The sequence below is a fragment of the Pantherophis guttatus genome, chromosome 1, assembly GCF_059756535.1.
Source record: "Pantherophis guttatus breed Tessera chromosome 1, ASM5975653v1, whole genome shotgun sequence".
Classification (NCBI taxonomy): domain Eukaryota; kingdom Metazoa; phylum Chordata; class Lepidosauria; order Squamata; family Colubridae; genus Pantherophis; species Pantherophis guttatus.
In genome coordinates this window covers 119,482,843-119,498,330 of record NC_142063.1, presented here as the reverse complement: position 1 = coordinate 119,498,330, position 15,488 = coordinate 119,482,843, and the positions used below count along the sequence as shown (strand labels likewise).

General features: G+C 39.3%; 2 protein-coding genes and 1 long non-coding RNA gene across 4 annotated transcripts in view; 2 read left to right on the top strand and 1 right to left on the bottom strand.

Annotated features, from left to right (window-relative positions):
• On the top strand, positions 1-12,005 carry SLC23A3 (solute carrier family 23 member 3). The gene is made up of 12 exons (XM_034433725.3): positions 1-111; positions 510-673; positions 2,005-2,099; positions 2,840-2,913; positions 5,360-5,541; positions 6,194-6,317; positions 6,823-6,970; positions 7,048-7,301; positions 8,568-8,673; positions 9,694-9,861; positions 10,537-10,632; positions 11,228-12,005. The coding sequence occupies exons 1-12, from the start codon at positions 13-15 to the stop codon at positions 11,629-11,631; spliced, it is 1,914 nt and encodes a 637-aa protein (XP_034289616.2). The 5' UTR covers positions 1-12; the 3' UTR covers positions 11,632-12,005.
• LOC117675256 (uncharacterized) lies at positions 8,773-13,135 on the bottom strand. Its single transcript, XR_015731093.1, has 4 exons — positions 12,252-13,135; positions 11,342-11,493; positions 10,144-10,183; positions 8,773-9,908 (listed from the first exon to the last, which is right to left on the bottom strand). It is a non-coding gene; the product is annotated as an uncharacterized LOC117675256 (long non-coding RNA).
• A 31-nt stretch (positions 13,136-13,166) lies between these two features.
• NHEJ1 (non-homologous end joining factor 1) overlaps positions 13,167-15,488 on the top strand; it is a 97,806-nt gene continuing 95,484 nt past the window's right edge. The window contains exon 1 of one of the 2 annotated variants that reach the window (XM_034433727.2): positions 13,167-13,394. The gene's annotated coding sequence lies outside the window, so the exon portion shown is untranslated. The remainder of the gene's footprint in view (positions 13,395-15,488) is intronic. The other variant, XM_087881639.1, reaches the window with a different exon arrangement.

The following is a 15,488-nucleotide window of genomic DNA, read 5'->3' as shown; positions in this document are numbered from 1 at the left end:
GAAGTCAGCAGCATGAGCAAAGCCAACAGAACTTCCCAAAGCATCCTGTCCCTTGCTCAAATAGGGCCCAAATGGCCTTCCTGGCCTATAAGTTGCTTATTGGCTTTGCAGGTGAGTAGAGTTACTAGGAGGTAATATTCCACTGGAGAAGTATTCAAACTCTCTTGTGATGGGTAGTGGCAGGTGAGAAATTGTTTCTAATGAATTGGAAAGTGATTTCAGCATGTTGGTTGTCCAGCAATAATCCTGATATGCATGTGTGTCATGTTAGTAAAGCAAAATCCATGGGGTGTTATAATTATTAGCTGATTATTATTTTTAACTGATGAGCTACACTTTGATGTGTTACTCTAGGGGTGGGACAGAAATTATAGGTCTGATTGAAGATATTGGACAGCAATTAGATAGACAAGCCTTCTAGATACACTATGCTATCTTATGAACAAGGACAGTAGCTTTATAAAGGGTGGGTAAGTGCTCTACTGTAGCCCATTGTTCCTTCTCTCTAGCATCTCCTGGTCCAGGTGTCTTTTCTCTGTGTGTTTCATTTTCTCTTCATTGCCAAACTGCCCAAGGAGCAACTGAAGGAGACTCCATCTTGGGATGGACTTCTAGCACATAATCTCTTTGCCTGTGGCATCTCCACGGCCATTCAATGTAACCTGGGTACCAGGTAAGATGGTTTTAATCCCTTCCTCCCCCATATTCCCACAATCTTCCCTAGGGTCCATTTGGTTCAGTTATGGATGAAAGCCAAAGTGGTTCAGTGACAATGTTGAACAATGAACAAGGAGATTCAGATTGAGGCCTACCTTCAGCCAAGGAATCTCCCAGGATGATTTGGGACTAGTCATTACCCAGCTTCAAAAGGTTGCTATTGAAATACAGTTGGAGGAGGGAGGTGTTTAATACTGTCTAAGAGGAAAAGCTGCCCATAGGTTTGACAAACAAAAAAAATAAAATAGGCAATCCACAATGGCAGAGCTATTGGCATGGAATGATGTCGTCAGAGGCTGAGGAGAAAGAAGGGTAGGCTGGTTGCTGCATTCTACTCCTTTCAGGTTGTGATGCTTTGTGCTGTTCTTCTGGATTTTTAAAATTTGCAGCTTTCCAAGACTGGGCCAGGATGTAAGAACAACTGAGGGACAATGTTTACTCTTTGCCCATCAGCGAGGATACAATTGGCCCCATGATCAAAGGAGATGATCAACACGTCCAGTATGGATGTATTCTGTATTACATTTTTAAAAAAGCACCAATAAGACTTTTACTGAAGAAAACTTCCCTCAGCCTGGGAAATATTTGTAGGCCTGTCTCAAATGTTCAATTTCAGGAAAAGATTGATCAAGAAGCAGCTCCAGATTGATATGCAACTGCAGATACATTTGAATGATAACGGTTTTTCTGGTTCCATTTCAGTCAAGCTTTCAGCCAGGATAATTTATTGAATGAATGACCTTCATTAGATATGGGATAGGAGGAAAAATGGCCTCGTTAATTCTTCTGGATTTCTTGGAACCTTTCGGTACCATCAACTATAGCATCTTTTAGAACCTCTGGTAGAATTGGGACTTGGAGCCATTATTTTACAGTGGTTCTGGTCCATCCTGTCAGGCTGTGCCCAGAAAGTGGTCCTGGGAGACTATTGCTGAACACAACAAAGGCATATCTTTCTTGCTTTTTTGGATAATTATATTAACAGTTTTAAAAAAGAAGATAAAAGCTAACACAAACTGATAAAAAAAGGGGGGGAAGAAAGACATTAAAGAGAAAGTTAAAAGTGCAAGAAACAAAACAAGAAAAAGAAGAAAGAAAAATTAAAAAGAGCCCTCCTCCCCCAAGTTGTTTTACCTTATATAATCTTATGTTCTTAGAAGTCTAGGCAGAATATAGAAAGGATATGTTGTGTGTCTAGAAAGCTAACTTTGGAGATGGATAATAACTCCTCAGTGTAAGTTGCCACCAGTCCTTCCACCATGTTTATTGCCTTTCTCATCCCTGCAGATTGCCTCTGGTGCAGGCTCCGTCTTTTGAATTCCTTATCCCAGCCATGGTACTGACCCAGCAGATGGCTCCTGCTCATCAATCAAAAGAAAACAGTGAGTTATGGTCTACAGCACCCACCACTCCTTCAAAAACATATCACTAGACACAAGGCATTGTAATGACAATAACAAAGCTGGCAGATTCCCTATGTCACTTTCTTTGGATTTAGCAAAAGTTGTCATATTCAGTGATAACCAGGTGGTGATGACAGGTGTCTGATTTCATTGTAAATCCATCCCTTAGAACAGGGGTGGGCAATTGTGGCTCTTTTACAACCTGTGGACTTCAACTCCCAGAATTCCTGAGAAGCAAGCTGTCTCAGGAATTCTGGGAGCTGAAGTCCACAGGTTGTAAAAGAGCCATAATTGCCCACCCCTGCCTTAGAAGAACTAATGTAACCATCTCATATTATATCAGGACAAAATGCACACCTTGCCTTGTCCAATCAATAGAAAGGCCATCTAAAGCAGTCTTCTGTTTCTAACTGTGCTCCCTGTACAGGTAAAATATGGAAGGTAACAGCTGCTTTTTATCCTTACCTTTTGATACACTATTTCTATTTTTTTTCTTTCTTTTCTAAATGATGAAAAAGTTTTAATCAGAGGGCTGCAGTTAATATTTTCAGTTATTGTTTAGGTTCAGATTTTGTTCTATTTGCCCTTTGATTTCCATTCTTTCATTTAGAATCTTTTCTCTAGTGAATTCTATAGATTCTGGGGTTTCCCCCTTTCCTTAATATTATTTTTGTTCTGAGAACCCAGTACAAATGTACATATCCTTCTTTTTCATTTAGGCACTGAGGCTCCTGAAATATGTGCTGGGCTAAACTGTGAGAACACAAGAAACCCGATGCAATTATTCCATGAGGTTGGTAGATCTGATGATCTGTCAGAGAGCAAAGTTGGCTCTAGGATAACTAGCACTCAGATAAGAGTGCCAAACAATAGCATCTTGGGCTCAAGAGAGAACTGGAGAACAGGGGGGAAAAATTATGTTGTGTGAACAGAAGTACATTTTATAATACTTTCAGGGCTTTTAGTGCTTGGTAATATTATGTATGTATCAGTTGCCTGCTTAGTTTAGTGTAGGACAATTGATGACAAACTACATACCGAAAAAAACACAGATGTTAAGCTAGCAGATAGAAATTTATTAATATCCAAATAGCTTGTCAGTTTAGAGGAGAAATGTAGATATTTATTACACTGCTTTTAAACAGTTGTTAAATTATAACTTTATGTTAGCCTTTTGCAACAAAAACAGCAGTCTTGGGCAAAGGCTTGGGGTGTCATACTGGAAGTGGTTAATAGACTGAAATAAGACCCCACCTCCTCTCCATATGCAGCTTGCTCCTTTCCTTGCCATCTTTGTTAATATTTAAGTCAATTTTAATGTTAATAACTATTGTTTTAATGTTTAATGTGTTGCATTTATTTGGTTGTAAGATACCTGGAGTCCCCTGTAGGTGAGATGGGAATAAAATAAAATAAAATAAAATAAAATAAAATAAAATAAAATAAAATAAAATAAAATAAAATAAAATACCAATCATTAGATTATTGCTGAAACCAAATCACAGTTCTCTTAATGCACTGAATAGAGTGGACTATGATCCATGAAAGATTATGAAATAATATACTGTTTAATTTTTGAAGGTTTTTTTTTCCAGTTTTATACCGGTAGTCCTTGACTTACAACAGTTCACTTAGTGACTGTTCAAAGTTTCAACGGCACTGAAAAAAGTGACTTATGACCATTTTTCATACTTATGACCTTGCAGCATCTCCATGGTCACATGATCAAAGTTCAGATGCTTGGCAACTGACTCACATTTATGACGGTTGCAGTGTCCTGGGGTCATGTGATCAGTTTTTCTGACCTTTTGACAAGCAAAGTCAATGGGGAATCCAAATTCACTTTAATAACCATGTTATTAACTTAACAAATACAATGATTCACTTAGCAACTGTGGCAAGAAAAGTCGTAAAATGGGGCAAACTTACTTAACAAATGTTTCACTTGGCAACATAAATTTTGGGGTCAATTGTGCTCGTAACTCAAGGACTACCTGTACTTCTCAAAAATGCTAATAAGCACAGCTCAGCATCCACTTCAGTTTGCCATCTAGCAAAGCAGCTCTAACCTCCAGGCCAATTCTGCTAGAGTCTCTTTTCATGTCAAAGAACAATTTGGTAATAATGCCAAAGCCTTAGCTTCTTGACAGCAAGAAAGGAAACAGTCGTCATGTAATGGTTGAAAGGTTGAAAGGTGAAGAAATGGTAGACTTTTCTCTTACCAAATTGGTAGGTTGTCTGAATGCTCCACGCCCCTCAGGCAGGGGTGAAATCTACATACCTTCCCTACCGGTTCAGAAGTCACATGCGCGCGCGGACCCTCTGTGGATGTGCAAATCCTTCTGCGTATGCGCAGAGGGTAAGAAACAGGTTAGTAACGACGACTGGATGGGTGGGCGGAGCCTTGTGCTGGCATCGCTACCAGTTCTCCGAACCACCCGCCACCGTCGTTACCAGGTAGCATTTCACCCCTGCCTGCCCCAGGTTAATCTATTTTGTCTGCATGGAAGTAGAAAGATGGAGCAGCAATCATGAGAAGGTATTGTTATTCCCCCACCCCCATCCTCACAACTCCCAGTGAAACAGTGGTGAAATCCAAATTTTTTTACTACCGGTTCTGTGGACGTGGCTTGGTGGGAATGCTGTGGCTTGGTGGGCGTGGCAGGGAAAGGATACTGCAAAATCTCCATTCCCACCCCACTCCAGGGGAAGGATACTGCAAAATCTCCATTCCCATCCCACTCCTGGGGGGAGGATATTGCAAAATCTCCATTCCCACCCCATCCCATTCCCACCCCACCCACGCCAGTCAGAGGTGGTATTTGCCAGTTCTCCAAACTACCCAAAATTTCTGCTGCCAGTTCTCCAAACTGTTCAAAATTTCCGCTACCGGTTCTCCAGATCCTGTCAGAAGCTGCTGGATTTCACCTCTGCTGTGAAATGGGTTAGGATAAATGTAACTGGCCAAAATCCACTCAGTGAGGTTCATAATAAGTGGAGATTTGAATTTAGGCCTCCCTCAGTCCTAAACCAGCATTCTAACTCTGCTTCCCTAATCTGAGCATGCTACCAGATATCACCATATAGTATGTCCAGAATTTTGGGAGCTGAATTTCACACATCTCGACTAATCAAGTTGGGAAGGGGTACTGCATTATTATATTGCTCTGGCTTTTCTACAGGATTTCTTCTAATAAATCCTATAGCTCTAATAATATTTCCACTCTTCCCTCCTCCAGATCTCTGGTGCAGTACTAGTCTCTGGTCTAGTACAGATGCTGTTGGGAGTGTCTGGAGCCTGTGGATGGATTGTCCATCATTGTGGCCCCATGGTCCTGGCCCCAAGCCTTTCTGTTATAGGACTTTCAGCTTACAAGCCTGCTGCTCTTTTCTGTTCTGAGAACTGGATAATCGCTGTGCTGTAGGTTCTTCAACACTTTTTCCCTAACTCATTTCAGAAAATCAGCCAAATATCAGATACCTTTTCCAACCATTATGTGGTAACCAGAGGTTCTCTGAGAAGTGGCATGAGTATTCCAGCTGATTGGTTCTTTCAGCAGAAAGCTCTAAGAGGGCTTCTTAATGCTGAAATTGAAATTCAGGTGTTCTTAAAACACAATATGTTTCTCATTTTTAAATATTCACCTATGACATTTTGAATTCTACAAAACTTTTTGTGAGGTAATGGCTGACATGCAAAGTTTAAAACTTGGGTTTTCCTTCTACTAATATAAGACCAATTTAAATATATGCCATTACCCTCATATTTACTTTTAAATGCAAGGTGCAAGATGTGCAAAATTCCATATTCTTGACTCTTTTTGTGTGGTTGGCATTTCTCTAAATGTATTGCCTCTAATACCAGAATAGGGATTTTAAATATACATACCTTAATACCCAGATATTCTCTTTGTGCAAAAGGGAAAAGGTTGGGTGTGAGGATGCTTCTGTTGTGTCTTTCACTTCAACTAAAGAGAATAAAGCTCCTGTATGGACAGATCTGTGTAAGACCAAGTTCCCTCTTCCTTTGGCAGTATATTACAGAACCTCACCTACCCTACCATCTTTTTCAGGCTTGTGTTGCTGTGTATTTTGATATCCCAGCATCTGGCTTCTTGTCGACTGCCTCACTGCCAGTGGAGCCAAACAAAGGGACTTTCTGTAACATTTGATGATCCAGCCCTCCACATGTTTTCGGTACCAATTCATGAGTTATTAGTTAAAAGTTAAGAATCAAACATCAGTGCCATAAAACAAACGAAAGGAGGTGATATCCTGGAGATCAACATCCCCAATGTAGTAACACATTTGACTCTCCTCTCTGAATCCAGGATGTGGGGAAACAGCTATGTTTTCAAGGTCCATTTAAGGGATAGCAGGATTGGGACTACTTAAACCTCCGGAATGGTTCCCGTTAGGTCCCATCAGAGGATGCTATGTTAAAGATGGGTGGATCGTGCCTAGTTACGAGATGGGGAGAGAAAATTGAAGACTCAGTCTCTATGTTGAGAAGGAGTCTTCTCACGTTCACTCAGTAGTGGGTTGCTACCGGTTTGCCTTGGTTTGAGTCAACCAAGTAGGAGTGGCTGCAGGAGGCTCTGCCCACCTGCCCGGACATCATCAAATACGATCTGCGCATGCGCAGAACCAGTAGCAAAGGTAAGTGAAACCCACCCCTGAGTTCACTCTATATTTCCTGCAGGTTCTGCTGCCATTCTCTAGCATCTGGGTTATCTGTTGGATTCTTAGACCTGTTGCCTTCCCTTGGGACGGTTTGCATCCTTCCACACAACATCTTAACCTCAGCAACAGCACTCTGCAGTCCCCATGGTTCAAAATACCTTACCCAGGTTAGTGAGTTGGCCAAGCCAGACTCTGCTTTTCCCTTGTGCTAATCTTCAGATTCCAATTCTTCTCTCTATTCCAGGTGAGCAGGGCTGGCCAGTGCTTAGCACCCATGCAATTGGTATTGGTGCTGCTATGGGGGTTACTGCAAGTGTGAACTCCATAGGCTGCTACCTGCTGTGCAGCAAAACCCTAAAGAATCCACCCCCACTGCGGCATTCATGTAACAGAGGACTCTGTGCTGAAGGTCTTGGCAGTCTCCTATCAGCTTTGCTGGGAAGCATGTCTGGAACTGCCTCCAGTATGTCCAATGCCTGTGCCAGCAGCTTGACTCAGGTACCAGTATGGGTTGGGGCCATGGGATTGCACAATGCAGAGATCTCACATGAAAATCAATGCCCTTAAAGATTGGGGACATCAGCCCAGTTTCAGAAACAGCCTATAATATTCTTCATTTGTGTATGGAGATATGGTGGCTAGGTTCATACAACAAGCTAAGCCTTAATACAGTTCACCTTTTGTGACTTAGAATGTTTTAGGAGTCCATAGATTCGTGGTTTATAGGCTACAGTTCTTGGTAAGTGTTGTGTGAACGCACCCAAGTCTAAATATCTTATATGAACACAGACATTCAGCTAGATAATGACTCCATTTCTTTACATTTTTCTCCTAAGAATAGACAAAGCAATTTATTCCTTTTGGTTTCTTTCACTTTGGGCTTGCCATGTTCATTGAGCTGTACATACTACTTACTTTATTGAATGAACTGTATTTTATTAAATCATGATACTATAGTTATAATCTATTTTTCTTTTGGGAATTCAAGTCAATTTAATATTGAATCTCTCTCCAGTTTTTAACTTCACAATAACTAGGAGGAGCATGATTGAGTTAGGGTGTTCATGGGATTTCCACAATTTGAGCTCCAGGAGGAAGAACATCTGAGCCCATCCAGATATTGGGGCGAATGGGAAATGCCAGAGAAGTACAGGTAGTCCTCAACGTACGACCACAATTGAGTCCAATACTTATGTTGCTAAATGAGAAATTTGTTAGGTGAGTTTTGCCCCATTTTATGACTTTTTTTTGGCCATATTTGTTGAGTGAATCACTGCAGTTGTTAAATTAGTAACATGGTTGTTAAATGAATCTGGCTTCCCCATTGACTTGGCTTGTGAGTAGTTGATCATATGACCTGGGACACTGCAACCGTCATAAATATGAGTCATCTGCCAAGTATCTGAATGTAAATCACATGATCATGGGGATGCGGCATCGGTCATAAGTATGAAAAATGATCATAAGTCACTTTTTACAGTGCCATTGTAACTTTGAACAGTCACTAAACGAACTGTTGTAAGTTGAGGACTACTTGTACAAAGTAAGATTCACACACAGTATGACACATGCTGAAAAATCTGTTTCCAAATGAATGCGAGTATCATACATCTGAAGGGATTTTTTTCCTGTTTGTTTCATTTAATGGAGCCCTTTTACTCTGAGCTTCAATTTAGTTTAATGGCATGTAGAGAGATCTGTGAGGTAACATCCATGAGGCCAACTTAGTAGGAGATGAGCTTTCATTCTGTTTTCCATATTCAGGCTACCTCATATCGCTCAGTGTGGATTGGGGCATTGGCATGCGTAGTGTTGGGCCTCTCTCCCCGTCTCATGGGATTTCTTACCACCATCCCTCTTGGAATTCATGGTAATAAATGCTTTCTGTATATCTCCCTGTGCATAGATTGGGTGTATCTTGGACCACTATCTGCTTATTCACATCAGTGAGATAAACTGGTCCTGCCTCTTTTTTGAACTGAATTGAATACTTTATTTGGCCAAGTGTGATTAGACATATAAGGCATTTGTCTCCAATGCAGAAGCTCTCAGTGTACATGCAAAGTGACAGAATAATTATAATCACAACAACAACAATAATAATGGGGAAGATAATAAGATCAATAATAATGCTACAGCCATACTGCGTTGGTAAATAAACATAGACATTAGACAGCATTGGGAGAATTAGGTGTTCAGCAGAGTGATGGCACGAGGGAAAAAAACCTGTCCCAGTTGTTATGGCCTGCAATGTCCCATACCACCGTCCCGAGGGGATGAGTTGAAACAGTTTATGTCCAGGGTGTGAGGGGTCTGCAGATATCTTCTCAGCCCCCCTTCTGACCTTCACAATATACAGGTCTTCTATAGAAGGCAGGCTGGTTGCAATTGTTGTTTCTGTAGTCTTAACTATCAGTTGGGAGTCTGTACCTATTCTGCTTGGTTGCTGTACATAAACCAAAATTTAAAAAACAGATAATTCTGGAACTTTATTTCTGGAGACAGGGACTCTGCATGGTCATTTTTAGCAGTGCTCGACTCCCAGAAAATGTCAGGGGTACAGTCCTTGATTGTGGGTGCTTCCTGACAATTTTTTAAACTCACTCTGTCTTATTTATGGGATACTATGGGAACAGAGGTATTATTACTGATTTCCATTTGTAATTCTATTTGCAACAGCCATTAGAATTTTTCCATCTTTTTTTTTCTTACCATAAAAAGATCTGTTAGGCAGGAAAAGATGGAAAAGCAGAATGCCTGTTGCTTGGTAGCACCAGGAAATGGCCATCTAAAATTACTCTTTATTCTACTACTCTGTCCTAACATCAAATGAATTCTGTTCTGCTTTTTTCATTCATGGGGTATCTTTGATCGCCAATGCTGTCTTCAGGAGGAGTGCTTTGCGTAACATACAGTGTAGCTGTGGGCACCGGTGTCTCCTACTTCCAATACACAGATATTGATTCGGGCAGGAATATCTTCATTGTAGGCTTCACCATGTTCATGGGACTTCTGGTTCCAAAGTGGCTGTTTGGAGCACCTGGATCCCTTACCACAGGTACTGGCTGGGGGTGGAGTGGGGTGAGGATTTCTGCATGCTCAGAGCTATAAGAAGTATAGCAAGACAAATGAAAAAGGCATGATTTTTTTTTAAACCAGATGTTTTATTTTAATGACTTGTTTCATTCCCAACCAGCGAGACTATTTCTAATTCTGGCCTATAATAAGAGTTATAATAATCAAAATATCTGGACAGTACATGTAAACTCTGCCTGTGTTAATACATTCTGAAAGTACAAGTAATTCTTTACAAACTTATAATAATGAGATAACTTACAACCTTCAAACAAGCGTCCCTTGATCCAGGCTGCTGAATTAAGCTATATTGAAATTAAAGAGAAACAGAAATAAATGATTTTAGATAAATTGTTGAAGATGTTATTTTTCACATATGAAGCTTACTAAGTGTGAAGATGTGCAGATAAGGACTTTATTTGTGTTATCACTCATTCTGTGGAGATTTAGATCTTCTTGGCTGTGGGATTATTATTTAGGAATTCCCTTTCAAATGTAATTGCTAGGCAAAAGCTCTATTTCAACAAATATCTTTTTCTTTTGTCACTTCTATTTTTAATTCTTTGCTTGCGGATTAAATTAGATCAACGCGGGAAATGTTTCATATAAAACATCAGGACATGACATTGTTAAATTAATAATGATGCTCTTTCTACAGGCTATATCCCATTAGACCTCTTTCTGCTTTCTTTGTTGATGGTTCCTTCTTTTATAACTGGATTCCTATCCTTCTTCTTAGAAAACACAGTCTCAGGTGAGGAGACAGATTTACTTATTCTGATGAGTTATTGAGACAGGTCTTCTAAAGTTAATTATTCATAATTTAATGTTATTGCCAGAGACAATAATTGCTGCATGTAAGAGTTTTGGATTAGTCATATTGCTGAAAATTTTTTGTATATTTATTGATTAGTGGGAGTAACTGTTAATTTTAAGTTATTTTGACTGTTATTCTGAAGGTTGTTTTCTCAAAGCTTTTTAGAGATGGTCTATAATTATGTTGCATTCAGTGAACAGAAGTATACTTGCCTAGACTGTAAGATATACTGTTCTCAATTGAGTCACCTTTTAAAAAATTCTCTCCTAAAATGTTAGCAAGGTCTTGTTATTAACGGCAGCAAGTCAAAACAATTTTTTAACCAAATTTTTATACATTTGATTCTTAGCTGCTTATGGACTTCTTTTATTTGCTTAGCACAGCACTTACACAGTTTTAACATTGCAAACTGCTTTGAGGGCCAAAAGATGCAATTTATATTATTTTACAAACAATGAAAAAGGAAATTTTACCTCATAATTACAATCTACATTTATGGATATTTTGAATTGATACGATCATTTTTTTCAAGGTACTCTGCAAGAGCGTGGACTACTCAACCCTTTGTCAGCAAGAAATCTAGAAACCGGAAGCAACTCGCTTCAACACAGAAAAGAAGAGGATTCTGCACAAAGATGTAAACTACCTTTAAACCCACAAAGGCATTTGCTGGCATCATGGTGTAAAGGGTTTCCTTTCTGTCTTCTCTGTCCCCTTGTGAAAAGTGAACAGGAAACTATGAATCATTATCCGTTATCCAAAGAACTGCACCACTTAGATGAAGAAACCACAGATCTACTGGTGAAAAGGGAAACAGTGAAACTGGAGTCAGAAATAGAGCTGGAAACAGAGAAGAAATTTAAAATTATGCAAGGGGATTTGGAGAATCATAAGCATGGTAGCTCAATGGTTCATGAGATAATTCCTCTCTGTTGATTTAAAAAGAATCATCTTTCCTATAAAAATATTCTACAAAGACTATATAAATTACTTTGAAATTTCAAACATTTTGTTTGCAAACTGCCTTGGAGACAAAAATAATGTGACAATCTTTGTTAAACATGTATTTTAAAATTCTTCCTTTAGCATTTCTTTGCCTGAGATATTTGTTTGTTTATTTCCATCTCCCCAACTTCCATTAAGAGATTTTATTTTTCCGCTTGAGTGAATAGTTACTCCACACTAAAATGGACAGTGTGCAAACCTAGACCAGAATTCTAAGCCCAATTATATTAAAGTGCCTGTATTGGATAATGAATCTGTGGGGTTTTTTGTACTTCTCTTTCATTAAAGATCTGAATCTTTAATTATTCAATGAAAACCTTTATTTATCACTCAGATTGCCCAGAACAGAGGTATTCCTCCCAGTGTTGTTAGGTTATATTACAATCATCTTTACTGACTTAGGCTGAAATTGTCTCAAAATCCAATAATTCTGAAGGTCCTACACACTGCAATTATGTATATTGGGTTTTACAATAAAAATGTATTTAATGATTTATTTTACATATTTTAAAACACATAAAATATAGAAAACATAACAGCACAAAACATACCATTATGAACAATAGGACTATCAGATCTCGGCTTCAAAAATCTGAACTATTGTCAACAAAAAGTTGTCTAAATTTTCCAGCCAAGAACTGGCAATACAAGTTAACAGAGGAGGAAGGATTTACAGTATGCCAATGTAGTGACAATCTCATTTTTGGGTCATTTTCTAATAGCTTGGAACATTTGGCTTTTCACATCAGGACCATTTTTTCAACAAGTGAGTCACTTTTCAAGATCCTTTTTATCTTGTCAATCAGTCAAGTTTATGGATTATTAGAAAGAATATTTGTAATAGATTTAGATAGTAAAGTTGAGGCAGACAGCATTTTTTTCTTTTTGTTCTGCTTTATTTTGCTCTTTTAAACGAGTAGCACATTACAGCTAGCAGTTAAATGCTAAAACGTTTTCACTTTGGTTTTCGGATTAAAGTAGAGCTTGCTTTCTGGACCGCTGAACTAGTGCAGGCTGCATCTTTTTTTTTGGTTCTGAGCTTTACTATTATTTTACTAGAGGCGTTCAGGGGCTATCTTCGTGCCTGTTTTTAAAGAGCATATGAATGTACTGCATCCAATTTTAGTCAGAGGAGCCAGAGGAGTCAGGTAGCAAACAGCCTCAAGGCGCAGCAGGAGCAATAGGATTGTTTCCAAGACCTCTCCCCGCTTCCCACTGAGTAATCTCAGTCGTACCGGTACTCCGTGTGGAGGGAGGGTGTATGTTTATATTATAAGGCAGGACAGCCAGCAAAGTACAGAAGTGCAATATTTGAAATATCTTCTCCTGCCTCCACATCGCTAATTCTTAAGCAAACAAAACAATTCAATACAAAACAAACAACAAACGCACGCAATATTACCCGCCCTGCCCTACATTGACTCAGTGACGTCCCTTTCCATCTAACTACAACTCCCGGCATGCCTTGGGAGATAAGGGAATTGTGGGAATGGTAGTTTCTAATGGCTAAAACCTTTGGTAAGGCTGCATCCGGGAGGAGTACACTATGGATCTTGGAAAGCGCTGTTTTAAAAAACCCTCCTCGCGGCTGCAATTCTGCCTTTGCTGACAAAATGCTGTGAGAGCAAAGCCAAGGGAGGTTTTGTTATTGCGACCTGTCTTTGGATCTTCCTTCCCGTTACCTGACCTTGCCGGTAGGATTTCTTCCCTTTCTTTTGCTTTTCCTAGCCCCCTTTTCCTGCTTCACCCCCACTTGGTTCTTGCCTTTTCCTTCTCTTGGAAACGTTTGAGAAGCACTTTAAAGATGAATTTGGTGCGAGTCCAGCCTGAAATAATCTCAACATCTGTTGCTCTCAGAATATCTTCAAAATTCCCCTCAAAGCTGTACTGCCTGTAAATGCAAATTTTTAGATCTTTAACCCCCCCCACCCCCTTTTTCATCATTCTCATCTTTTTCCTTCCTCACTACAAGTTCTAGGCACTTTGAGTACTGTGTATAGGTAGTCCTCGATTTACAAGAGTTCAAAATTACAACAGCACTGAAATAAGTAATTTATGACCGTTTTTCACACTTACGACGCTTGCAATATCCCCATAGTCACGGGATCAAAATTTGGATGCCTAACAACTGACTCACATTTATGATGGTTGCAGTATCCCAGGTCTTGTGATCACTTTTTGTGACCTTCTTACGAGCAAAGTCAATGTGGAAGCCAAATTCACTGAACAACCAGGTTTCTATGGAGATTCTCAGTCATCCAAGCACCTTTGGGTTAACACAGCGAGGTTATTCACTTAACAACTGCAGTGATTCACTTAGCAACTGTTGCACAAAAGGTCAAAATTTACTTAACAAATTTTCCACTTAGCAACAAAAAAATTGGGCTCAGTTGTGGTTGTAAGCTAAGAACTACTGGTACTAATTTGTGATTTTGAATTGGTCTATAAAATTACTGACTTCAGAAGGATTTTGGAGGTTTTGAAAGGAAAGCAGTTATATAAATCAAATATTTCTTTCTCTGGGTTACTTCCCCTGCTTTTAGTCATTCAAATCCAACATGGCTTAGATTCTTTATTTCTTTATTTTTGCTTTTCGGTTGCTGCCCCTTAATTATAGAGTTACCCCGGTTGTATTTTCAATCAAACTAATTTGATCACAGATGACAGGATTTAATTGGAGCTAATGAAAAACTAATCAAATCCTCCTACACTGTCAAAATGTGCACTCCTAGGCATGTCACTTCTGAATCAAATTGTATAAGAGCAAGCTACAAATAATTTTATTTTTAGAATGTATATTGCTGGGTGAGCTATTGCAAACAATGGAAACACAAATAGCAGTCAGTTACTCTTGCTGTTCCATAAGTTTCTGATTTTTTCCCCTTAAGCTTTAACCCTATCTTCATTCACCACTTTTTAAAACCTGCTTTATGTACCTTTTATAATGTGGTGTGCTTTACTGTTTATTTACAATATTTTATGTTGCTTTTCATTAAAAGAATGCCAAAGTGATTTGCAGACAAAATTGATAAAATAAATAACTAAAGTAAAACAAACATAGAAAATATGAAACAGTAAAAACAGAAAACTGATTACAGTAAAGCACTATAATCAACAGTTGTTAGGTCAGATGACTTTCAAACTGGTAGATCTGGGAAATATCAGGAGGCAACTCCCTAAATTAGTAATGTTTATCAAAAATTTGTAAAACTTTCATAAAGGGAACTGCTAAATTTGCACTGGAAGTATGTAGTTCCAGACAGTAAAGCATCATCAGAACATAATTATTCTGTAGGCTGTGCCTATAGACCAGGGGTGAAATCTAAAAATTTTCGCTACCGGTTCTGTGGGCGGGGCTTAATTAGTGGGCGTGGCTTGTTGGTCAGGTGACTGGGTGGGCGTGGCTTGTTGGTCAGGTGGGCGTGGCCAAGTCAATGCACTTCTTTGCTTTTTTTAACCTACAAAACAAAACACTACACAACTGGCTCACCCACAATGTAAAAGCAGCTGTGCTAGACCCAAAATGGCCCCTGCAACAAGCAGGAACCTCACACAGGCACAAAAAGCCCAAAAAACCAACTTTCACACTTTACACACACACAATACAACATAACTGGCTCACCCACAATGTAAAAGCAGCTGTGCTAGACCCAAAATGGCCCCTGCAACAAGCAGGAACCTCACACAGGCCCAAAAAGCCCAAAAAACCAACTTTCACACTTTACACACGCACAACACAACTGGCTCACCCACAATGTAAAAGCAGGGGCAAAATGGCCCCTGCAACA

Excerpts from the sequence above, each read along its gene's own strand:
- SLC23A3 (XM_034433725.3), top strand. The coding sequence starts at position 13 with ATGAGCAAAGCCAACAGAACTTCCCAAAGCATCCTGTCCCTTGCTCAA. Across the intron at positions 674-2,004 it reads CAATGTAACCTGGGTACCAG|ATTGCCTCTGGTGCAGGCTC; the intron begins GTAAGATGGTTT and ends TCATCCCTGCAG. Across the intron at positions 6,318-6,822 it reads CAGCCCTCCACATGTTTTCG|GTTCTGCTGCCATTCTCTAG; the intron begins GTACCAATTCAT and ends TATTTCCTGCAG.